General features: G+C 37.8%; 2 protein-coding genes across 4 annotated transcripts; both read right to left on the reverse strand.

The window, feature by feature from the left end:
• Positions 1 to 3545: 3545 nt before the first annotated feature.
• LOC108268060 (uncharacterized) lies at positions 3546 to 8654 on the reverse strand. The gene is made up of 3 exons (XM_017472738.3): positions 8374 to 8654; positions 6714 to 6788; positions 3546 to 5595 (listed from the first exon to the last, which is right to left on the reverse strand). Exons 2-3 carry the CDS (start codon positions 6722 to 6724, stop codon positions 3894 to 3896), a joined length of 1713 nt encoding a protein of 570 aa, XP_017328227.1. The 5' UTR covers positions 6725 to 6788; positions 8374 to 8654; the 3' UTR covers positions 3546 to 3893.
• A 5465-nt stretch (positions 8655 to 14119) lies between these two features.
• On the reverse strand, positions 14120 to 26179 carry LOC108261662 (uncharacterized). Of its 3 annotated transcripts, none has more exons than XM_053681646.1 (3): positions 26123 to 26179; positions 18519 to 18597; positions 14120 to 16192 (listed from the first exon to the last, which is right to left on the reverse strand). In XM_053681646.1, the coding sequence occupies exons 2-3, from the start codon at positions 18527 to 18529 to the stop codon at positions 14494 to 14496; spliced, it is 1710 nt and encodes a 569-aa protein (XP_053537621.1). In that variant the 5' UTR covers positions 18530 to 18597; positions 26123 to 26179; the 3' UTR covers positions 14120 to 14493. The 3 variants fall into 3 exon arrangements, with proteins under 3 accessions (XP_053537621.1, XP_053537620.1, XP_017317973.3); XM_053681645.1 differs by lacking the exon at positions 26123 to 26179 and adding an exon at positions 20193 to 20452; XM_017462484.3 differs by lacking the exons at positions 18519 to 18597; positions 26123 to 26179 and adding an exon at positions 17881 to 18419.
• Between the last annotated feature and the right edge of the window lie 280 nt (positions 26180 to 26459).

Here is a 26459-nt window from a genome sequence, read left to right on the forward strand (position 1 = left end):
GGATGAAAATGACATGAAATAAACACGAGGGAGATTGAGTATGAGTAAAAATGTAATTTTATTGGTAATTCACAGGACGGGTGGGTGCGTAGTCTGGAGGAGAGTAAGAGGGGGAAGAAAATGGGGTGCGTCCTGGGGACATGGGGAAATCAGGGTGGGTGAAGTGAACGGACCACTGAGAGTCGGGCGGACTGGTGGGTGAGAAGAGGGACGGATGGTCGGGGCCCGGATGAGAGAAGACAACATCATCCTCGGATTGGAAGCTAGAGAGTTCTGGGTCTGACTGTGTAGAGGCGTCAACACGCACTTCGTGGGGCAGATTCTGTACCGAAGAAGAGGGGGGAACCCCCGGATCTCTATTCTTAGGGGGGGTGCTGCGAAGATAGTTAAGTAGCATCATGATATCAGCAGTGAGATGCACAAGCTGGTAATGAGTGTCCAGATCCAGGTCCAGATCCAGATCCAGGTCCAGTAACGGAGAGAGAGGGGACTGACGACGGGCACCGGCACCTAGACATACAGAAGCGGTTTTAGTCAGAGGTGGATAGAGTGGTGAAACACTTTAAAGATCATTATGGGTTGTTAGTCAAAAAAAATCGAAAGAAGTGTAGAGCTGAGGAGTGCTAAAAAAACACACACACACACACTCGTACAGTCAAGGGCGGGCAAGTAGACACAACATACACACACACTCTCTCTTCCTCATACACACACATGAATAACTTTAATAATATCTTATAGTAATAGAGAAACTCTATAAATAACAGAATAGTAGGATATGAAGGACAGTAGAACTGTAATGATATTAAGAAGTTGGAAGTACAGTAAACCGCTTTTCAAGTAGTATAAATATATATAAAATAAGAAATATAGTGCAAATATGAAAATAAATTATAAACGAGAAATACAGGAAAAATAGAAAAATATAACTTACTCATGATTCAGGTGGTGAAGATTCTTGTCTCGCAAGGAAAGCCTTAATTTTTAGAGAACCATGAAGAAAGCCAGTTATAAGGGTGGCTGGGTCAAACTGCCCCCCATCCCCCCACCCCCTCGAGATAACGATAAGACCAAGGTCCCTCCCGGTTGTTTAGTCGTTTTGTCTACGTCATTTTTTTTACCTAGGGAATTGAGAATCCTGGTTTCTGACCACCTAGGTAAATGAGAATCCTGGTTTCTGACCCCCTAGGTAAATGAAAATCCTGGTTTCTGACCACCTAGGTAACTAGAAACTCTGGGTTTTTGTTTCCTGGGTTGTTGGAAATGCCTGGGTTCTGATTTTATGTGTAAAGTAAAACCCCTGGTTTCAATTCTATGGGTAAGTGAAATAGGCCTTTTCTGGAAACCTATGGGTTATCTAGTGTGTAAATACAGTATAAATACTGGAGCTTAAGCTCAGGGTATGGGGGATCACTTTTGAGAATTCTCATTGGTGTGGATCTCGTGTGGTGGAATGGAACAATAAAGCTGGACCCTTGCTTCTTCTCACTCACGGCTGGTGTATTTTTTCTATCTCCAACTGGGCTCAGAGGTAGATGTGAGTATTGGCTTCTAAGTTGAGTTTTAAATGTTTTTGGGTAATAGGCTAAATTCGAGCCAACAGTAGACTTAGACATTTTCCTGGACACTGGATGTGTTGTGCGCCCCTTATTGATGTGATTTACGTATACGATCATAAAAGGGGTCATCGTTTAATTAATATACACGTAGGTTGTCTCAATTGCACACAAGTTGAACTTTTCAAGATTAGTTGACCCACACCACACAGCATGGAGCTGCACAGGATAAGAACCTCATCTGGAAAATGATATCTGCACACAATCCTCTGCTAGTAACTTCTAGACGTGCTCTAATCTGAAGGCGCAGTGCAATCAATAATCCACTGAGGTTCCACTGTAGTACCGAGCACCATTCATTTCTTCACCCAGTCATTCAAGCACATCCGAGAAAAAGAGGGCGCTAACCTTAATGTACTTGGTGAACATCTGACGCAGAAGAGAAAACACAGAATTACAGGAAAAAAAGACAAGACAAAACAGGTGAGAAGATAGTTTGCTCACAATTCATGATAAATCTGAACTGGTTCTACAGATTGATCAAATATTTACAGAAATGTGAGGGGTGTACTCACTTTTGTGAGATACTGTATTTATTAGACAGCAAGTGAACAGTCAGTTCTTGATGTTGATGTGTTAGAAGCAGGAAAAATGGGCAAGCGTAAGGATCTGAGCAGCTTTGATATACAGTCATTGATGACCCTTGACATCTGTTAAATTCAATGGACAGATAAAAATGTCATAAAATTTGTGCTTACAAAGTTACTCAATATTTTTTAAAACCTGTGAAACACAAAGCAAATGTGTTACTGGGAAAAGAACTGTTTGTGTGAAAATGCTGAAATTTTTAGCATGTAACAGTGCAGGAGTTGGTTTTTGGAAAGAAAGAAGCATTTGCCCTTCTGAAATTATTTGGTTTGTTTTCAAAAACACGTTGCTAGTCTACCCTGTAAACCATAATAGTTATTATTATTATTATTATTATTATTAGTAGTAGTAGTAGTAGTAGTAGTAGTAGTAGTAGTAATAGTAGTAGTAGTAGTAGTAGTAGTTATGAAACTTGACTGGGAACAGGAAGTAAGTGAAGGATCAAAGTTTTTATTATCCACTAAAGTCAATATACACGATACGGAAATGAGGTCAAAGCATAAAGTAGAATTGAGGCATGAAACGTGAAACTAGAACATAAATGAATATTATACATTTCAGATTTTTGCCTCTGCCGGGCAGCAGACAGGCGGAGCACCGCCCGCAGCGGGGCTGGGGCACTGGGCGACGTCCACTGCGGGGCTGGAGCTCGGGGCGACATCCTCAGCGGGGCTGGAATGCTGGGCGATGTCCTCTGTGGGGATGGAGCTCGGAGAGATGTCCTCTATGGTGCTGGAGCTCGGAGAGGTGTCCTCTGCGAGGCTGGAGTTCGGAGAGGCGTCCAGGACAGCGGGACAGCTTCCTCGGCGGGACAGGAGAGCGGGACAGCTTCCTTGGCAGCTGAGACCTCCCGCAGGTCTCCAGCTGGAGCTCTGAGGTCACCATGTTGACCTCAGGCGGGAGCTCCGAGGTCGCCTCGTTGACCTCGGGCTGAAGCTCCGGAGCTGAGACCTCCCCGCAGGTTTCCAGCTGGAGATCCGAAGTCACCAGGTTGACCTCGGGCTGGGGCCCCGAGGTCGCCAGGTTGACCTCGGGCTAGAGCTCCAGAGATGAGACCTCCCCGTAGGTTTCACCTCTGCCAATAAGTAAACAGGGAGGGGACAGAACAAAAACCAAAACAAGTGCACATGTCCATTGTACACAAAGTCCTAACGTCCATGCGCACTTAAAGCACATGCACGTGTGCTCTCCGTGCAAGTCGCCGCCGCAGCGCCATCTGCCGGCGAGATCGTGACAAGTAGTAGTAGTAGTTTTAACTTTTTATAATAATGAATTACTGACATTTGAATGATATTTGATACGTTTGTGTCAAAAAGAGGCGACTCAGGCTTGCTACAGTTAAAACACTGTTATTTAATGAGAAAGTCAGATAAACAGACAGTTACACAGAGAACATTAACACCAGTGGAATTAACAATAGAAGCTAATTAACTAAATCATCTATCCGTGCACAGTATAGCTTTATAAGCAGTATGGTATGTGTAAGATAAAGTTGCATTTTTTAGAAAAATTCCATTGCTGTAGTTTAATTTCATTCATAATGGCTCATCAAAACAGTGTTAAATGATTACCAAAACAAAGTAAAAGATTAAATATAGAACAACATCATTAATGAATAAACACAATGCAGTTTATTAACTGAACAAAACCTGCAGTCTTGATTCAGATATGATGAGAATTCCTTCTTCATTACATGTTATTTGTACGAGTAACAGCATCTTTAATTTCACTGAGCCCTGCTCTTGCATACCCCAGTACAGCATTAACTCTTTCCTGTGATTCAGGATGAATGTTCTTCAGCTCTCTTAGTTTCTGAGCATAGTTGAGTTTTCCAGTTTCTTCAGCCCGAGGGATCAAGAAGTCGAGACACTGAACAATGAAAGCAGAATCTGACTTTAAAGCAATCTCAGACAGTTTCATGATGGTGATGTAGGCTTCTTCCACCAGCTCAGCTTTTTCCTTTTCATTCTTAGTCAGTTCTTCTTTCAGTCTCTTCTCTATGCTTGTCTTCTCCTCTTCCTGTTTCTTGCTGCTTTCAAACTCTTTTTTAACATTTTCAATGGCGTTTGAGTCAAACGTGATATCTGATGCTAAATTACTGCTTTCATATTGTTTTTTGAAGTCATCAAACGTCACCGTAATCTCTTCACTGTGTGTAACATATTTCTTGTCCTCTCTGACATGTTTAGTGTAGTGACATTTACCTGTACATACAGTGCAGCAGTCATTTTTCATGACATCACACCACTCGGTATTCCAGGCAAACCAGCAGTTTTTCTCATGACAGTTCTCCTCACAGACAGAGCAAGTGGTGGCCTTTCTGTCCCACCATGAAGCATTTTCAATGGGAACTTTTTCTTTGTAACACTTGGTGACTGTAAAAGTAAAGTTTTCATTTCTCTTAATCTTTTCTCGGTTTTCCTCAAGGGCTTTCTGAGTCTGAGACAGTTCTTCACGTTTGTGCTCTACAAAGTCAATGTGGTCTTTTAGATTAGAAATACAGGCTTCAAGTCGTTTGGACTCTTTTATAACACTTTCAGTCTGCTCTAAGCTTTTTCTGTTCTCTTCTTTCAGTGAGGAAAAGAAATCATTTAAACTGTTTTCCATTTGTTCCCAAGCTGTTTGGAGAATGCTGTTATATGTTGGGTTCCTTTCCTCAGTTTGACAATTGTTGAATAAGAAATGCTCAGGTTCATTTCGTTTATTTTTCCTGTAGGGAATCCCCGCTTTCTTGATGGCATTAAGAGCATTTGTCGGAGGCAATCCAGCTGAGTGAGTGATAAAAATGACAATGGTGTTCTCTATGTTTTTACCAAATAAGGACAAAACTGCATCAAAGATGTACTGCTGTCTGTCAGAGAGTCGATTCTCAGATGCCTTCACTACCAGACACACTGCATCGATTTCTTTCACTCCAGAATCATTGTGAAACAGTTTGTACAGATTCTCAGCGATCTGTTGATCATATTCTGTTCCCCTGGTGTCTCCATAATCTGGATTGTTAATGATGGTAAGACAGATTGGGTTGTCTTGGATAAAGATCTCATACACAGTGATTTCAGTTGTCTGTGTTTTTGACTGATCTGACATGTGATTATCTCCTCCCTCTTCTGTAATCTCAAACCACACTTCATCTGTAAACTTCACCCCGAGTATATAATTTACCATGGCATTGATCACCGTAGTTTTGCCTGTTCCAGTTTCTCCTACCAGCAGTAGGATTTTGTTTTGCATTTTGACGTCTCGCTGTCCAAATGTCCATTTTCTCACTGAGCCTTTTTCATCAAGATTACTTCTGGTTGTGAGGAGACGATATCGTGCAGGTGGACCTTCACTGATTAATTTACTCTTCTGGATTAAATCACATACAGTCAGTGATGAGTCTGGAAATCTGTTGAATTTAAAGGACAGATATAGGGTCAGTTTGATATTGTGAACAAATTTATGTGCAGTACATTTAGGGAGCCCTCCATTTTAATTTAAGTGTTGAAATTACAAATACAGCTAGGGTAAACAACAGCAACTAAAAACATTTTCCCAAGCTATGAGTCATAAAAGGCAACATCATGTTCAATATTAGGATTTTTCTAAATAGATATTGTCATGATGCAGTTATTATTGTACTAACAGATATTTAGGCAATTTAGAAAATGATGTCTGCCCACATGTGAGGTTGAAAAAATACCAAACTTTTTTTTTTTTCATGTTTTTCACATTAAGGTGGAGAGAGTCACCCTGACTCTAGCTCTGTGCAGTGCTCACACTTCAGGATCAACCTGAGATGACAGGTAGGGTAAAATAAGATACTTTAAATATGCTTTAATATATTTGTATAAAATATAGTATTATAATATTTTCATTTTTCTAGATATTGTCCAGTTGTAGTTATTATTGTAGTAACAGATAATATTGTACTAGCAGAAAGTATTTGTGAGTATAAAAACACTGCTGTAATGTGATGCTTTAATTTTAACTAAAATAAATTTAGATTCTGTTCTCACAAATTTACAGTGAGGTTAAAAAAGTTGTTCTCCAACAACGTGGAGACAGTTCTGTTCATAGCTGTAGACCTGGTAAAGAAGTGACAGGTACATGAGAAATGGGGGGAAAAGTGTGTTTTGTTTACCTCTCTCCTGCATGTAATGTACTTTTCTGAGTGAGATGAAGAGAGTTACTGGCAGCTTTGCACTTCTGGTGTTTGCTTGTCATAATGTTCTGTGCAGACCCATGTAAGCTGATATAAATTAGGACTGCTTCGCTACCTCTAGGCTGCTTGTTTATGTATTTATGGGATCCATACTGTGTGTAATAACTTGAAATTAGGAAATAAAACATGGCATTGTCAGTGGTTTAAAAATTGAGTGAGACTCACGGCCTGAAATTACGTCCCAGTCCGGCCCTGATTTTCAGCATCTAACAGTACAGAAAGCTGGTTCTTCCAAAAGAAAGGAGCATTTGTCCTTTTCTGAAATAATAACATTTTTAGTGTAAAGAAGTTTGTTCACGTACCCTGTAGCCATAATCCTGGTTAGTTAGTGGTAGATGACACAAATGTCTCAGAAGTTTCCTGCAGAGTTGAATCACCTGTTAAAGAAATTTAGAAGTTTTATTAAAATAAAGATGTGGAGAATCTGCACATTCATTAGTCTTGGAAATGACATTGACCTAATTGGGATTATACCTTCTGTTTTTTTTCTCCTTCTGTTTTCATCTGAAGACTACAATACCCAGAATGCAATGTGCCTCTATGTAATTCAGACATGGGGAACGCCTACAGTGATCAACCAATCCAGACCTCCTGATGTAAACGTGGAAACCCTACCAGAGCTGTGGCTTCCCATGACGCATACTTGGGTAGCATATGAACAAAACATTGAGCTTCTACATTTAACATTTCGATTTAAGATTTATATTTGTATTTAACACTCATATCGAACATTTAGATTCATATTTATCATGTATTTATCATTTTCATGTATCAATTTGACATCAGTCATTATCTAAATGTATGACCTCAAATGTAAATATAATAAATTCTGAGAGAAAAGTACTCTACTTTTTACATATAGTTCCTCAAAGTCAAATGATAAAAGAATGTGTCCTGTAGTTTGTTTATCAGTATATTATTGGATAAAGCTGCAACGGTGAGAAACAGGATTAAAGGAATCATAGATGTTTCCTGTTTTTGTCTGAAAGCCAGCAGCCTATACTCAGAGTATAGAGATATTGAGTTGATTGCCAATGAAGTACTGGAGGTTTACTGCAGGAGGAGAAAATGAAGTCGTTTTAAAGGACAACATGCCATTTCCTCCTTATTATTACTACTACTATCTTATTTTAATAATCTTTAGTGAAACCCTTAAAAGGCATTTTATACCAGTGTTATTAATACTGTATTCAATGGATATTGTCTCAAAGCAGCTTTACGGAAACATATAAACACAGGATACAGATTTTAAGAGTTTAAATTTATCTCTATTGAGCGAGCCGTTGGTGAGGAGAAACTCCCTGAGATGTTAAGAGGAAGAAACCTTGAGAGGAACCAGACTCAGAAGGGAACCCGTCCTCATCTGGGTAACAGTGGATAGTGTGAAAGTAAAAGAAAGCTCATTATGGTTTTATATAAAGTCTGTTTGTTGAACTATTTGTTGAACAGGCAGGATTGGTTGATAGTAGATTACTGTATGCCTTAGATGATTAAAATAACACACTTTTGCCAACACCTCCTACACTGCTGTCTGACATCAACCAAGGATGCAGTATAATAGTGAAAATAATACTGAAATGAATATAAAATCCAGATCTCATGGTGACTTTATTTAGTATATTTCCTTATCAACCCCCCAAAAGTAATTACTGGCTACACCACAGGTTCTCAAGTCAAACAACATGAATGCAACAAAAAGAACAACAATAATAATAATATTAATAATATATTGTAATTCCAGACACACTGATCACAAATCAGTTTATATAAAATATTTTCTGTTTTTTATGCACCTTATCCACTTTTACTTAAATACCTTTTAAAACCAAATAAACTTTTTTACTGAAACAGTACTATAACTTGTTTATTTATATTTTTTCAATCTATTTTATTTACTCTACTAGTAGATGTGTATAACAGTAAATATTAGTGTAAATGTGAATGAGTTTGAGTTTAACGTACCTGTGTTGTAGAAATCAGTCAAATGAAGAAAGACGTGTGATACTATAATATCTGTGTTATGACAATGTTAACAGGAAGAGTTTCTTTATCACCAGATAGTCATAAGGGAGGATTAAAACCAGCCGATGAAAATGACTAAGCTGTATCTAGTCATAACATCATATGAAAGGTTATGTCTAGGACTTTAAATTCTCTGCATCCTTCATCACAGCGCTCCAAATAGCTTGAGATTCAGTTTTGTCAGCAGCGTTTGGGAATGAATCTCACCCCTCCCAGCTCGCTTTGTGTTTGAAACAAACCACACCTTTTATGCATATAATCTAAACATCACGTGGTTTCCAGGAACACGTCTCCTTTCCCGTAAAGTAGTGAAGGATATTGCGACTCGTTTCAGTGAGTCAGAGCTTTCAACTCGGCTCCCAAAAAAAGAGCCGACTCTTTCCATTCACAATGGGCTCACTGACAGTTTTTATTTTCAAACCTATGCCAAGTTGTTCTTTCCCTTTCAATCACAGTTAACATTTTACTTTCCCTTCTGAATAATAAAATAACATTATACTTTGTATTGTACTTGTTATAAATTCTATTTACTCTATTTAGAGAGCAAGGTGCTACACATTAGCACTAAAAATGCAGTGAGGATTAATATTATTGAGCTGCTGTGTGCATTTCACTTTTATTAAAGTAAAATTAGGAAAAGATTCCTGTCCATTTAACCTGATATTCTCCTTCCTACACTACACTACTCTTACATTTAAACTGCCTTTACAAAGAGTTATTCTGTGCCACACAACTCAGATACTGATTAGACTCTGGATCACGTTTTAATAAAAAAAAAACTGGAATGTGTTTACTAGAGCAGAGGAAACAGTTTTATCTTTGTGACCTTGACCTTGGGTCAGAAGCCTAGACGAAATGTTATGGCAAAGGGCTCATTGACAGGTGGGCAGTTGAGAACTGAACTTTGAAGAGACAACACCTGTGTATGCACATGCATGAAGTTTCACTAAAGACTATTCCTCTTCTCCAAGTTTGTACCTTCCATCTTTATTGAGAAGAAAAAATACTTCACAATCCATCATTACAGTTGTACTACTAATATAGAATACTGATAAAGCTTCCTGAACACACTTTAAGCTCACCTGTACACTGTAATGATTTATAATCTCACTTTCCATTAGAGGATTCCAGATTTCTGTAAACCGACTTTGTGGCAATCTCTTTGGTTGAAATTGCTATATAAATAGAATTGAATTGAACCAGTGATGTAAAGAACGCATGTTTCTATATTTCAAACTTAATACTTATTTAAAGCAAATAGTCGTGTATTGTTACACCAGATAGGGTGGTTAAATCTTCCACCAGCCCAATTTGTATCCTTACTCAATTACTAGCCATGGGAATTAACACCTCTTCCCTGCATTTTCTTGTTTTTATATTTTGGAAAGTGGAATATTTCTCTATTAACATAATAGTTCTATATATTTGCTGGGTGGAAAGTGATCACAGCACCCCCAGAGATTTTGTACTTCTGTTATAGAGATCTTTTGCCAGCTCATGGCCAAAAACCCACACTTTACACAATTCTATTTCTTAGGAAACTGATGGTAGAGTACAAGGCTACTGGTGTATTTTCTTGTCTGTTGTTGCATATAGGACCACTTCTTCCATTTAATCATAGCTTATTAATGAAGAGCACTGCTGATAGACATTTATATTTTTGATGGGAAATAACTCCAATAATTTGGAACCTACATGTATAGTACCAAACTATGATATTAGTTAACTACTTAGCCCCTAAAATCTATATGTGAAATTGTATCCAAAGCTGTTATGCGAGCGTTATGTGTTGGATTATAGTGTAGTTTAAGCCCAAACCTAAAATACAACAATCAGACACACTGATCACAACTGACTTAATACCAAATATTTTCTGTTTTTTATGCACCTTATCCACTTTTACTTAAATACCTTTTAAAACCAAATAAACTTTTTTTACTTAAACAGTTCAATAACTTACTGATTTATAAGTTTTATTTACTCTACTAGTAGATGTGCATAACAGTAAATATTAATGTAAATGTGAATGAGTTTCAGTTTAAGGTACCTGTGTTGTAGAAATCAGTCAAATGAAGAAAGACGTGAGATACTATAATATCTGTGTTATGATTAGGGATGTCACGAGAACTGATACTTCGGTACCAAGTTGGTACCAACATTCTTAAAACGTGACAGTACTTGTTTTTTGCAAAAGTGTAGGTACTGTTGGTAATGAAGGTACCAAGGTTGCAATTCTTCCGGAACTGAAGGGGGCAGCAAATACGTGCATGTGTTTTAGTCGGTCCACAAGTGGTAGAGAAGAAGAAGAATGCCTACAAGCACATGGGAAAACTACAGAAGATGGTGACAAGTTTAGCTTTTTTCTTCACCCAGTCATTCAAGCACATGCGAAAAAAAGAGGGAGCTAATATCAAAAATCTGAAAGGTGTTCATCATACCTGACACCTAGATGAACACTTTACAGTTGGTTATATGACTGTACATCATTCCCTTCAAATGCTATTGAGCTTTAAATTATGATATACTTTGTGTATGGGCCCATTCCGTAGTGAAATTCATATCTAATTTACACATGCTTTAATAGCTTAATTTAATAAAGATCAAAAATCTAAAAGGTGTGTCTCATACCTGACTCCTAGACCTGACTTTACAGTTGGTTGTGTGACTGTACATCATTCCCTTCAAATGCTATTGAGCTTTAAATTGTGTTATATTTTGTGTATGAGCCCATGGAGTAATAAAATAAATGGCAATATTTATACATGATTTAATAGTTTATTTTAATAAATATCAAAAATCTAAAAGGTGTTCATCATACCTGACAGATGAACACTTTACAGTTGGTTATATAACTGTAAGTCATTCCCTTCAAATGCTATTAAAGTTAGAAACGTGTATAACAATGTGGTATGTAACTTTAGAGACGGTCTCTTAATTTCCGCGAATATCGAACCTCCATCCAACTTTATTCCAGTAATGCTGGAATGCTCCCACTTTCTGCTGATGTCTTCGGTAATTGATAACATTTACAAAATGAGTCTACAATAAATATTAGGTCTATTTAATGAAAGTAAAGGCCATGTTTAATAAAAAAAATAATAATGAAATTAATAAAAATAAAAAAGGTTGAGGTTGTTCAATTTAGTTTAATACATGTTCTCATATTTATTTTCATACTGTGGGATTTAGTGAAGTTTACTGAAAACAAACATCAACAACAACAAACACACCAATTCCTCCTCAGTATTCAGTAACTCCATGTTTGTAAGCGTTGCTATGGTTGTTCAGATAAACTACTTCTTCTCTCAGCTACTTCCTGTTGGTTTATAGGACGGTTACTCAGAGTCGCCCCCTTTCGTTTAAAAGAATATTACAAGAATTTTACAATTTAAAAGAATATAGTATAAACGTTTGTGAAGGTGCGCGCGCAGTCGGTGGAGGCTCGCGCTGCGGAGACAGGCGGAAGTATAAACAAGGCATTAGCTCCATGAAAGGTTCCAGAAGCATCTGGAGCCTTTCTTTGAATACATCTGTCCATATTCTTTTGCACTACACACGCATCATCACACGCTAATTATTAGGATAAAACACACGCATACGTAACAGATACTGATGTTGACGTGCTGCTGACAGTCAGCGAGGGGGGTCGAGGGGGAGGGAATTATTATTATTTCTAAATATAATGTTTATTATTGTTGTTATTCGTGTGTGTCTGTCTTATTATTTCTGTGTCTGTGTCAATATTTCAGACATCAGATATTTATCATATATATGAAATGTTTTGTACACATTTTAGCATTTTAGAAATGTTTGAGGGATTTTTACACGCACCCCTGCTCTCATCAGACGGAACCCCGGCTGGGAAACACTGCCTTAGATGATTAAAATAACACACTTTTGCCATCACCTCCTATACAAGTTTAGCTGTTGAGAGGAAAGGTGGTAAGAGTCAAATATGGAAATACTTCACATTGGAGGCGGATGACAACAAACTATAATTGATGCTGTGAAGCCGGTGTGAGGAAACATCTGGAATTTGGCGAATCACCTGAAAGACGGTCCTATATTATGTTTGTTTGAGGCAGCTGCATTGTGGCCGTGAAACCAGCTAACGTTATGCTCCATGTAATGTTAGTGATAGGCAGTTATTTGTTAACGACGCTAACGCATTGCAGTGTTATAAACTACCTCCTAATGGACCCCCATGCATCTCCATTCAGCCCGGGTCCTGTCAGATACATGTAGCCTCATGACACTAATAATTATTCACATGTTCATGCTTTTAATAAATCTTTCTGTTCTGACACCAGATCAGTGAATTTAACGCGCGCGCGCGCGTGTGTGTCTGTGTGTGTGTCTGTGTGTGCGCGCCTGTGTTTAGGAGTGCATCTTAGTACTTGTAGCCTCCAATCTTTTATTAGTCATTGTCAGACAGTGTTTGATAATTAAAATATCCCCACTCTCTCTCTATGCCAGTATTAGCCACTGTACATACATACATATACATATATATACATATACATATATATACATATATATATATACATATATATATATACATATATATATATACATATATATATATATACATATATATATATATACATATATATATATATATATATATATATATATATATAATGTGTGTGTATTTTTTTAAACCACACCTTGGTACTGACTTTGGTATGGAGTATCGTGTAGTTTTGGTGGTGTCGGTACCAACTACTAGATGTTTGGTATCGTGATATTCCTTAGCTCAATGTTAACTCGAAGACAGCAGAATCTGTCACTATTTTCAGACCCACTTCCTCCGTGAACACCTAACTAACCCCTACAACACCAACCCCACATTATCCTTAAAATAAATAAATAAATAAATAAATACTCTGGCACTTACACCTCTACTCTGTGCACTTTGCTTTTCTAGAACTCAATTAAAAGATCTTGTACGGTAGCACTACTTGTATTGTTCTCCGCTTGATATATCACTTTGCTTGTATTTCCTCATTTGTAAGTCGCTTTGGATAAAAGCGTCCGCTAAAGGAATAAATATGAATGTAAATGTAAGAAGAAGTTTCTTTGTCACCTGTCGAGAGTCATAAGGGAGGATTAAAACCAGCCAGTGAAAATGACTGAGTAAGATATCGACTCATAACATCATATGAAAGGTTATGTCTAGGACTTTAAATTCTCTGCATCCTTCAGCACAGCACTCCAAATAGCTTGAGACTCAGGTTTGTCAACAGTGTTTGGGAATGAATCTCATCAATCCCAGATTGTTTTGTGTATGAAACAAACCACACCTTTTATGCATATAATCTAAAACATCACATGGTTTCCAGGAACACGTCTCCTTTCCCGTATAGTAGTGAATGGAACTGCAACTCGTTTCAGTGAGTCGGAGCTTTCAACTCGGCTCCCAAAAAAGAGCCCAATTTTTTTTTTTTATCAAAGAAAGAAGCACTTGTCCTTTTCTTTTGTTAGTCTACCCTGTAAACCATAATAGTTATCATTATTATTATTATTATTATTATTATTATTATTGATAATAATAATAATAATAATAATAATAATAATATTGGTAGCAGCAGTATTAGTATTACTTTTCACTTTTTATAATAATGAATTACTGACGTTTGAATGTTATTTGATACGTTTGTGTCAAAAAGAGGCGACTCAGGCACAATGCAGTTAAAACACTAGTTATTTAATGAGAAAGTCAGATAAACAGATAGTTACACAGAGAACATTAGCACTAGTGGAGTTAACAATAGAAGCTAATTAACTAAATCATCTATCCATGCACAGTATAGCTTCATAAGCAGTATGGTATGTGTAAGGTAAAGTTAAATTTTTTTAGAAAAATTCCATTGCTATACTTTAATTTTATTCATAATGGCTCACCAAAACAGTGTTAAATGATTACCAAAACAAAGTAAAAGATTAAATATTGAACATCAGCATTAATGAATAAACACAATGCAGTTTATTAACTGAACAAAACCTGCAGTCTTGATTCAGATATGATGAGAATTCCTTCTTCATTACTTGTATTACTCATTACTTGTTATTTGTACGAGTAACAGCATCTTTAATTTTATTGAACCCTGCTCTTGCATACCCCAGTACAGCATTAACTCTTTCCTGTGATTCAGGATGAATGTTCTTCAGCTCTCTTAGTTTCTGAGCATAGTTGAGTTTTCCAGTTTCTTCAGCTCGAGGGATCAAGAAGTCGAGACACTGAACAATGAAAGCAGAATCTGACTTTAAAGCAATCTCAGACAGTTTCATGATGGTGATGTAGGCTTCTTCCACCAGCTCAGCTTTTTCCTTTTCATTCTTGGTCAGGTCTTCTTTCAGTCTCTTCTCTATGCTTGTCTTCTCCTCTTCCTGTTTCTTGCTGCTTTCAAACTCTTTATTAACATTTTCAACGACGTTTGAGTCAAACGTGATATCTGATTCTGAATTACTGCTTTCATATTGTTTTTTGAAGTCATCAAACGTCACCGTAATCTCTTCACTGTGTGTCACATATTTCTTGTCCTCTTTGACATGTTTAGTGTAGTGACATTTACGTGTACATGAAGTGCAGTGGCTGTTTTTCATGACTTCACACGACTTGGTATTCCAGGCACACCAGCAGTTATACTCATGACAGTTCTCCTTACAGAGAGAGCAAGTGGTGGCCTTTCTGTCCCACCGTGAAGCATTTTCAATGGGAACTTTTTCTTTGTAACACTTGGTGACTGTAAAAGTAAAGTTTTCATTTCTCTTAATCTTTTCTCGGTTTTCCTCAAGGGCTTTCTGAGTCTGAGACAGTTCTTCACGTTTGCGCTCTACAAAGCCAATACGTTCTTGTAGATTAGAAATACAGGCTTCAAGTCGTTTGGACTCTTTTATAACACTTTCAGTCTGCTCTAAGCTTTTTCTGTTCTCTTCTTTCAGTGAGGAAAAGAAATCATTTAAACTGTTTTCCATTTGTTCCCAAGCTGTTTGGAGAATGCTGTTATATGTTGGGTTCCTTTCCTCAGTTTGACAATTGTTGAATAAGAAATGCTCAGGTTCATTTCGTTTATTTTTCCTGCAGGGAACCCCTGCTTTCCTGATGGCATTAAGAGCATTTGTCGGAGGCAATCCAGCTGAGTGAGTGATAAAAATGACAATGTTGTTCTCTATGTCTTTACCAAATAATGACAAAAGTGCATCAAAGATGTACTGCTGTCTGTCAGAGAGTCGATTCTCAGATGCCTTCACTACCAGACACACTGCATCGATTTCTTTCACTCCAGAATCACTGTGAAACAGTTTGTACAGATTCTCAGCGATCTGTTGATCATATTCTGTTCCCCTGGTGTCTCCATAACCTGGAGTGTCAATGATGGTAAGACAGATTGGGTTGTCTTGAGCAAAGATCTCATACACAGTGATTTCAGTTGTTTGACTTTTTGACTGATCTGACATGTGATTATCTCCTCCCTCTTCTGTAATCTCAAACCACACTTCATCTGTAAACTTCACCCCGAGTATATAATTTACCATGGCATTGATCACCGTAGTTTTGCCTGTTCCAGTTTCTCCTACCATCAGTATGATTTTGTTTTGCATTTTGACATCTCGCTGTCCAAATGTCCATTTTCTCACTGAGCCGTTTTCAAGATTACTTCTGGTTGTGAGGAGACGATATCGTGCAGGTGGACCTTCACTGATTAATTTACTCTTCTGGATTACATCACGTACAGTCTGTGATGAGTCTTCAAATCTGTTGAATTTAAAGGTCAGATATAGGGTCAGTTTGATATTGTGCTTATGAAGTTCATCAATTGTTATCAAATGTGTATAATAGGATGCAAATTATATTACTGAGAGCACAGTGATGGGATTTTGTGAAAATGCTGTAATTTTCAGCAGGCTGGCCAACAGGAGAACCGGGAGAACTCCCACTGACCTGATGACTGATTTGTCCCGTTTCCATGCTGTTGTTTTAATTTGTTTATTTATTTAATCATTATTATTTTATATTATTGCGTGTTTGATGTACTCAAGTGATCCTTTCCGAATTCGGCATTTGACAATAAATCAATAAGAAACCATGAATCTGTTAGTGTTGACTCCGGTTTTGAACAGAGTCCTGCACAGAGAGAGGATGGATGTCACGTTGCGGCGAACTCGCGACTACAGTTACCAGAGTGCAGCGCAAACTACAAACATGGCCGACGAGGACTACACTTCCCAGATACGCACACGCTCACATTATGTGGAATTCTGATTACGGACACCTGCACTCAGTCACAGTTTATAAAAGACCTAGCTAACATCTGAGCCATGTGAAGTAAACGCTCAGATTTTTCATCTCAATCGTTCACCAAGCCGTTGATCTCGGTTTGGATTTACCCGGTTTTCGAATATCGTACTTTGTTTCTCGACCACAACTACCTGCCTTGCCCAGTGTTGACTGTTCGTCCGATCGCCTGACCTTCTGTCTTCCGTGTTCGCCTTCAGCCTGATCCTCGCCTTCTTATTTCGGCATCGCCCGCGCTTGCGTCCAACAAGGTACCGTACCAATGGAGAGGAAGTGGCCAGGTGGAGCAGAGAGAATTATCCACTGTGTAGTTATAATACTAACTAATTTAGCAGACAAATAACTATACAGTACATTTAGGGAGCCCTCCATGTTAATTTAAATGTTGAAAGTACAAATACAGCTAGGGCAAACAGCAACTAAAAACATTTGTCCAGGCTATGAGTCATAAAAGGCAACATCATGTTCAATATTAGGATTTTTCTAAATAGATATTGTCAGGATGCAGTTATTATTGTACTAACAGATATTTAGGCAATTTAGAAAATTATGTCTGCCCATATGTGCACTTGAAAAAACCACAAACTTTTTTCTCCTATTTTTCACATTAAGATGGAGAGAGTCACCCTGACTCTAGCTCTGTGCAGTACTCACACTTCAGGGTCAACCTGAGATGACAGGTAGAGGTAAAACAGGATACATGAAATATGCTTTAATATATTTATATAAAATATAGTATTATAATATTTTCATTGTTGTTACGCCACGACCAGCAGAGGGCACTGCGGAATGGCTTCTGACTGGTCACGTGACTATTTTGTTGTCGTTCGCTTCCCACTTGGACATTGAAGTAAGTTTGATCATGTCTCTGATTTGCCCAGGTGTCCGTGTTTTGGTTTGATTAGGTTTGCTATTTAAACCCCCCGTGTGACTGCGCACTTCGCGCAGTAGTATAGTTGGTATGGTTTGTACCAAACGTCTGATACGGTTCCCGTTTATCTTTGATTACGATAGTGAATGCGTTAGCATGTTAAGCGGTCTGGTTTCACGCCCTGCTCTAGTTTCAAGCCACGATACCAGTTTCTTGTTTTCCTGGCGAAGACCGCGTTTCCTGTGTTTGTTTGTCTACTGTTAATAAAGACTTTGACCTGCATCCGCCTCCAGTCCCGATGCGTAACAGAATACTGCGCCCAAAATGCGGAAGCAGCAGGTAGCCACGAGCGCCGCCGAAGAGGCCAGGACTTGGGCGCTTTATCGTTCGTCCCTGGAGATGAGCAAACAGCTCGAAGAGGAAACTGCTCAGTGCAAAGCTGAGCTGCGCGCCATTTACCCCGTCCCCGCCGCCGAAGAGCGAGGCCGTGCAACGCAGCCAGCAAAATGATCTGAGCATCTGGGGCTTCCCACGGCAGGGGAACTGTTCAGCGCCACGCAGCTGTTGATGACCGCATTTCCTGTGTTGACTGCTAATAAAGACTTTGACCTGCATCCGCCTCCAGTCTACGTTTCGTAACAATTGTTCTAGATATTGTCATGTTGTAGTTGTTATTGTACTAACAGTAAGTATTTTTAAGTTAAAAAAAAACAAACATTTGTGTGCTCACAAATTTACAATGAGGTTGAAGTTGTCGTTTTCCAACAACATGGAGGTTCTGTTTATAACAGTAGACCTGGTAAAGAAGTGACGGGTACATGAAAAATGGCCAAAAAAAAAAAAGGTCTCTTGTTTACCTCTTGGACTTTTCTGAAATAATACAATTTATTGTTAAAAAAAAGACTGTTCACATACCCTGTAGCCATAATCCTGGTTGGTTGGTTAGTTGTAGATGAGACAAATGTCTCAGAAGTTTCCTGCACAGCTGAATGACCTGTTAATGAAATTTAGAAGTTTTATTAAATTAAGATGTGGAGAATCTGCACATTCATTAGTCTTGGAAATGAAATTGACCTAATTGGGATGAAACCTTGTTTTGTTTTTCTGTTTTCAGCTGAAGACTACAATACCCAGAATCCAATGTGCCTCTATGTAATTCAGACATAGGGAATGCCTACAGTGATGGACCAATAAAGGCCTCTAAGTCAGACATGTGACTGATGTAAAAGTGGAAACTCTACCAGAACTGTGGCTTCCCATGATGCACAATAGGAGGGTAGTGGCAATTAGAATATAAACAAAACATTGAGCTTCTTTCTACATTTTAACATTCTTTCTACATTTATATCAAACATATAGATTCATATTTATCATTTACATGTGACATTTTCATGTATCAATTTAACATGAGTCACTCTCTATATGTATGACCTCAAATGTAAAAATAATAAATTGAGAGAAAAGTACTCAATTTTTTACATAGTTCCTCACAGTCACATGACAAAAGAACATGTCCTATAGTTTGTTTATCATTATATTATTGGATAAAGCTACAGTGGTGCGAAACAGCATTAACCGATCAGAATCATCAATGGTTTCCTGTTTTTGTCTGAAAGCCAGCAGCCTATACTCAGAGTATAGAGATATTGAGTTGATAGCCAATGAAGTACTGGAGGTTTACTGCAGGAGGAGAAAGCGAAGTCGTTTTAAAGGACAAAATGCCATTTCATCCTTATTACTACTACTACTACTATCTTATTTTAATAATCTTTAGTGAAACCCTTAAAAGGCATTTTATACCAGTGTTATTAATACTGTATTCAATGGATATTGTCTCAAAGCAGCTTTACGGAAACATATAAACACAGGATACAGATTTTAAGAGTTTAAATTTATCTCTATTGAGTGAGCTGTTGGTGAGGAGAAACTCCCTGAGATGTTAAGAGGAAGAAACCATGAGAGGAACCAGACTCAGAAGGGAACCCGTCCTCATCTGGGTGACAGTAGATAGTGTGAAAGTAAAAGAAAGCTCATTATGGTTTTATATAAAGTCTGTTTGTTGAACTATTTGTTGAACAGGCAGGATTGGTTTATAGTAGATTACTGTATGCCTTAGATGATTAAAATAACACACTTTTGCCAACACCTCCTACACTGCTGTCTGACATCAACCAAGGATGCAGTATAATAGTGAAAATAATACTGAAATGAATATAAAATCCAGATCTCATGGTGACTTTATTTAGTATATTTCCTTATCAACCCCTTAAAAGTAATTACTGGCTACACCACAGGTTCTCAAGTCAAACAACATGAATGCAACAAAAAGAACAACAATAATAATATTAATAATATATTGTAATTCCAGACACACTGATCACAAATCAATGTATATAAAATATTTTCTGTTTTTTATGCACCTTATCCACTTTTACTTAAATACCTTTTAAAACCAAATAAACTTTTTTACTGAAACAGTACTATAACTTGTTTATTTATATTTTTTCAATCTATTTTATTTACTCTACTAGTAGATGTGTATAACAGTAAATATTAGTGTAAATGTGAATGAGTTTGAGTTTAACGTACCTGTGTTGTAGAAATCAGTCAAATGAAGAAAGACGTGTGATACTATAATATCTGTGTTATGACAATGTTAACAGGAAGAGTTTCTTTATCACCAGATAGTCATAAGGGAGGATTAAAACTAGCCGATGTAAATGACTAAGCTGTATCTAGTCATAACATCATATGAAAGGTTATGTCTAGGACTTTAAATTCTCTGCATCCTTCATCACAGCGCTCCAAATAGCTTGAGATTCAGTTTTGTCAGCAGCGTTTGGGAATGAATCTCACCCCTCCCAGCTCGCTTTGTGTTTGAAACAAACCACACCTTTTATGCATATAATCTAAACATCACGTGGTTTCCAGGAACACGTCTCCTTTCCCGTAAAGTAGTGAAGGATATTGCGACTCGTTTCAGTGAGTCAGAGCTTTCAACTCGGCTCCCAAAAAAAGAGCCGACTCTTTCCATTCACAATGGGCTCACTGACAGTTTTTATTTTCAAACCTATGCCAAGTTGTTCTTTCCCTTTCAATCACATTTAACATTTTACTTTCCCTTCTGAATAATAAAATAACATTATACTTTGTGTTGTACTTGTTATAAATTCTATTTACTCTATGTAGATAGCAAGGTGCTACACATTAGCACTAAAAATGCAGTGAGGATTAATATTATTGAGCTGCTGTGTGCATTTTCAATTCAATTCAATTCAATTTTATTTGTATAGCGCTTTTTACAATAGACATTGTCTCAAAGCAGCTTTACAGAAATATCAACACGGTATACAGATATTAAAGGTGTGAATTTATCCCAACTGAGCAAGCCACTGAGTGGCGACGGTGGCAAGGAAAAACTCCCTAAGATGTTTTAAGAGGAAGAAACCTTGAGAGGAACCCGACTCAGAAGGGAACCCATCCTCATCTGGGTAACAACAGATATTGTGAAAAAGTTCATTATGGATTTATATGAAGTCTGTATGGTGTTAAGAGCAGCCGTAGTCCCAGCAGTCTGGAATTAAAGAAGATTTGAGCTCCATCCAGAGGCTGAAAGGATCAGGATCTCTAGTATCTCCATAAATTCGTGTGGGGCTCGGCGAAAGGAGAGAGGGGGAAAGTAGAACAGAATCTAGTCAGGGTAGGCTTGAGTAAACAAATACGTTTTAAGCTTAGACTTAAACACTGAGACTGTGTCTGAGTCCCGAACACTAATAGGAAGACTGTTCCATAACTGTGGGGCCCTATAAGAGAAAGCTCTTCCCCCTGCTGTAGCCTTCACTATTCGAGGTACCGTCAGATAGCCTGCATCTTTTGATCTAAGTAGGCGTGGCGGATCATATAAAACCAAAAGGTCGCTTAGATATTGTGGCGCGAGACCGTTTAGTGCTTTATAGGTTAATAAGAGTATTTTATAATTAATGCGAGATTTTACTGGGAGCCAATGCAGTGTGGATAATATCGGTGTGATATGGTCGTATCTTCTAGTTCTAGTTAGGACTCTAGCAGCTGCATTCTGGACTAATTGGAGCTTATTTATATTCCTACTGGAACATCCAGACAGTATGGCATTACAGTAATCTAATCTAGAGGTGACGAATGCATGAACTAGTATTTCCGCATCATGTAGTGACAATATGTTTCTTATTTTAGAAATATTTCTGAGATGAAAGAAGGCTATCCTAGTAATATTATCTACATGAGCATCAAATGATAGGCTGGAGTCAATAATCACTCCATCCAGAGTAACCATGTGATCAGAAAGGATACTTCTAGCTACACGTGGGCCTAATAAAAGTATTTCTGTTTTATCAGAATTAAGCAGAAGGAAGTTAATTAACATCCAATGTCTAATGTCCTTTACACAATCCTCAACTTTACTAAGCTTATGTCTGTCCTCTGGCTTCGCTGAAACATACAACTGTGTATCATCAGCATAACAGTGGAAGCTAATTCCATGTTTACGAATAATTTGACCTAGGGGTAGCATATATAAAGTAAAGAGCAGTAGGCCTAAAACAGAACCCTGTGGAACTCCAAAAGTAACCTCAGTACGCATGGAGAATTCACCATTTACATCTACGAACTGATAACGATCGGTCAGATAAGACCTGAGCCAGGAGAGGACTGTTCCCTTAATACCAACAACATTTTCTAATCTATCAAGGAGAATAGTGTGATCTATAGTATCAAAAGCTGCAGTAAGGTCGAGTAACACAAGCAGCGAGACACAACCCTGATCGTAAGTCAGTAGAAGGTCATTTACTACTTTAACTAACGCTGTCTCTGTGCTATGATGAGGTCTAAATCCTGACTGATACATTTCATTAATGTTATTCCTATCTAAGTACGAGCATAACTGCTTTGCTACAACCTTTTCTAAAATCTTAGAGATGAAGGGGAGATTTGATATTGGTCTATAGCTGGACAATTGAGACGGGTCAAGATCAGGTTTTTTAATCAAGGGTTTAATAACTGCTAATTTAAGTGATTTAGGTACATAGCCACTGCTTAGGGAAGAATTGATTATATTTAGAAGTGGCTCAATTACTACTGGACCAATCTGTTTAAACAAACATGTAGGTACGGGATCTAGTATGCAAGTTGATGAATTTGCTGAAGAGATTAATGTAGCTAGTTCGGTCTCTCTAAGCGGAGCAAAACACTCTAAACATTGATCTGATATTGCTACACTGTCATGTAATGGGTTTGTTACAGTACTGTCCAGTTTTAATTTAATGGCCTGTATTTCACGTCTAATATTTTCAACCTTATCATTGAAAAATTTCATGAAATCTTCACTGCTATGTAATGATTGAGTGTTTCTCTCTGTAGTGGTTTTATTCCTAGTTAATTTTGCTACTGTGTTGAAAAGGAATCTAGAATTGTTTTTGTTGTCTCCTATTAAGGTGGAGAAATAGATTTTTCTAGCATCGCCAAGAGATTTCCTATATTTCAGTAGGCTCTCCTTCCATGCTATTTGAAATATCACCAGTTTGGTTTGACGCCATTTACGTTCTAATTGCCGAGTTGTCTGTTTTAAGGTTCGCGTTTGATCGTTATACCAGGGTGCTAATTTTTTTTCTCTAATTATTTTCCTTTTGAGTGGAGCCACTCTATCTAGCGTGTAGCGGAGTGTTGACTCCAAGCTTTCAGTCGCCTGATCGAGTTCTGTGTGATCTGATGGTGATCCAAATCTAATTGATGTTTCTGCGAGGTTATTTATGAAGCTTGGTGCAGTAGCTGAAGTGTAGGTACGTTTTACACGGTAGCGAGACGAGGTGGAAATATTATGATCAATACGTATTATGAACGAGATAAGATAATGGTCTGAGACAACTTCAGACTGCGGAAAAATGATAATATTTTCTATACTTAGTCCGTATGTTAGTATGAGGTCAAGAGTGTGACCACCATTATGAGTAGGCCCGATTACATTCTGATTAATCCCTACTGAATCTAAGATGGACACAACCGCTATTCTTAGAGGGTCTTCCAGGTTATCAAAATGAATATTAAAGTCTCCGACGATTAATGCTTTATCTACAGACACAACCAGGTTTGAGACAAAGTCTGCAAATTCACTAAGAAATTCAGTATATGGCCCTGGGGGTCTGTAAATAGTAATTAGAGGAATTGACTTATTTTTTGTGGCTACATAACTTATACTGGTATAAAGAATTTCAAAAGAATTAAATTTATGCTTAGGTTTTTGTGTGACGACTAGATTTTGACTATGGATGAGTCCAACACCTCCTCCTCTACCAGCTGAACGAGGCTGATGTACATAACTGTATCCAGGAGGACTGGCTTCATTTAATGCTATGTACTCATTTGGTTTAATCCAAGTTTCCGTTAAACACATTAAATTACATTCCTGATCAGTAATGATGTCGTTAACAATAAGAGCCTTAGACGCAAGAGATCTAATGTTTAATAGTCCTAGCCTCAGATCAAAAGTGCTGGCTGTGCATTCAATATGATTTAATTTTATGTTAATTAGGTTACGAAGATCGACTTTCCGAGATTTTCTATATATTTGAATAGCTCGGGGAACAGACACAGTCTCTATAGTATGTATTACCTTTTCCGAATTTTTAGTTGAACATTGATTATACTGAATGTTATTATTGGAAGATGTACTTACGATAGGCAGTCACTTGGAGTGTAGCGCCTTGGAAATGTTGTCTGAAAGCAGTTCCGCTCCAAGGCTGCTGGGGTGCAGGCCATCAGGACGAAACAACCTAGGACGCTCCCAGAACAGATTCCAGTTATTGACAAACACCAGATTCTGCTCATTACACCAAGAGACTAACCAATCATTTAATGCTAGAAGTCTACTGAACTTTTCTGCTCCACGTCTGTATGTGGGAAGAGGTCCAGAGACGATGATCTTCGCGGTAGGTGATCTGCCTCGTACCGTCTCGATCAGGCTGGAGAAGTCCCTCTTCAGCACCTCCGTCTGCCGCAGCCTGGTGTCGTTCGTCCCCGCGTGCAGCACAACCGCTCCAATGCGCTCGTCTTTCAAGTCTTTTATTAAAGTAAAATTAGGAAAAGATTCCTGTCCATTTAACCTGATATTCTCCTTCCTACACTACACTACCCTTTCATTTAAACTGCCTTACAAAGAGTTATTCTGTGCCACACAACTCAGATACTGATTAGACTCTGGATCACGTTTTAATAAAAAAACTGGAATGTGTTTACTAGAGCAGAGGAAACAGTTTTATCTTTGTGACCTTGACCTTGGGTCAGAAGCCTAGACGAAATGTTATGGCAAAGGGCTCATTGACAGGTGGGCAGTTGAGAACTGAACTTTGAAGAGACAACACCTGTGTATGCACATGCATGAAGCTTCACTAAAGACTATTCCTCTTCTCCAAGTTTGTACCTTCCATCTTTATTGAGAAGAAAAAATACTTCACAATCCATCATTACAGTTGTACTACTAATATAGAATACTGATAAAGCTTCCTGAACACACTTTAAGCTCACCTGTACACTGTAATGATTTATAATCTCACTTTCCATTAGAGCATTCCAGATTTCTGTAAACCGACTTTGTGGCAATCTCTTTGGTTGAAATTGCTATATAAATAGAATTGAATTGAACCAGTGATGTAAAGAACGCATGTTTCTATATTTCAAACTTAATACTTATTTAAAGCAAATAGTCGTGTATTGTTACACCAGATAGGGTGGTTAAATCTTCCACCAGCCCAATTTGTATCCTTACTCAATTACTAGCCATGGGAATTAACACCTCTTCCCTGCATTTTCTTGTTTTTATATTTCGGAAAGTGGAATATTTCTCTATTAACATAATAGTTCTTTATATTTGCTGGGTTGAAAGTGATTACAGCACCCCCAGAGATTTTGTACTTCTGTTATAGAGATCTTTTGCCAGCTCATGGCCAAAACCCCACACTTTACACAATTCTGTTTCTTAGGAAACTGATGGTAGAGTACAAGGCTACTGGTGTATTTTCTTGTCTGTTGTTGCATATAGGACCACTTCTTTCATTTAATGATAGCTTATTAATGAAGAGCACTGCTGATAGACATGTATATTTTTGATGGGAAATAACTCCAATAATTTGGAACCTACATGTATAGTACCAAACTATGATATTAGTTAACTACTTAGCCCCTAAAATCTATATGTGAAATTGTATCCAAAGCTGTTATGCGAGCGTTATGTGTTGGACTATAGTGTAGTTTAAGCCCAAACCTAAAATACAACAATCAGACACACTGATCACAACTGACTTAATACCAAATATTTTCTGTTTTTTATGCACCTTATCCACTTTTACTTAAATACCTTTTATAACCAAATAAACTTTTTTTACTTAAACAGTTCAATAACTTACTGATTTATAAGTTTTATTTACTCTACTAGTAGATGTGCATAACAGTAAATATTAATGTAAATGTGAATGAGTTTCAGTTTAAGGTACCTGTGTTGTAGAAATCAGTCAAATGAAGAAAGACGTGAGATACTATAATATCTGTGTTATGATTAGGGATGTCACGAGAACTGATACTTCGGTACCAAGTTGGTACCAACATTCTTAAAACGTGACAGTACTTGTTTTTCTGCAAAAGTGTAGGTACTGTTGGTAATGAAGGTACCAAGGTTGCAATTCTTCCGGAACTGAAGGGGGCAGCAAATACGTGCATGTGTTTTAGTCGGTCCACAAGTGGTAGAGAAGAAGAAGAATGCCTACAAGCACATGGGAAAACTACAGAAGATGGTGACAAGTTTAGCTTTTTTCTTCACCCAGTCATTCAAGC

This window comes from Ictalurus punctatus, chromosome 7 (assembly GCF_001660625.3).
Source record: "Ictalurus punctatus breed USDA103 chromosome 7, Coco_2.0, whole genome shotgun sequence".
NCBI classification, from domain to species: Eukaryota; Metazoa; Chordata; class Actinopteri; order Siluriformes; family Ictaluridae; genus Ictalurus; species Ictalurus punctatus.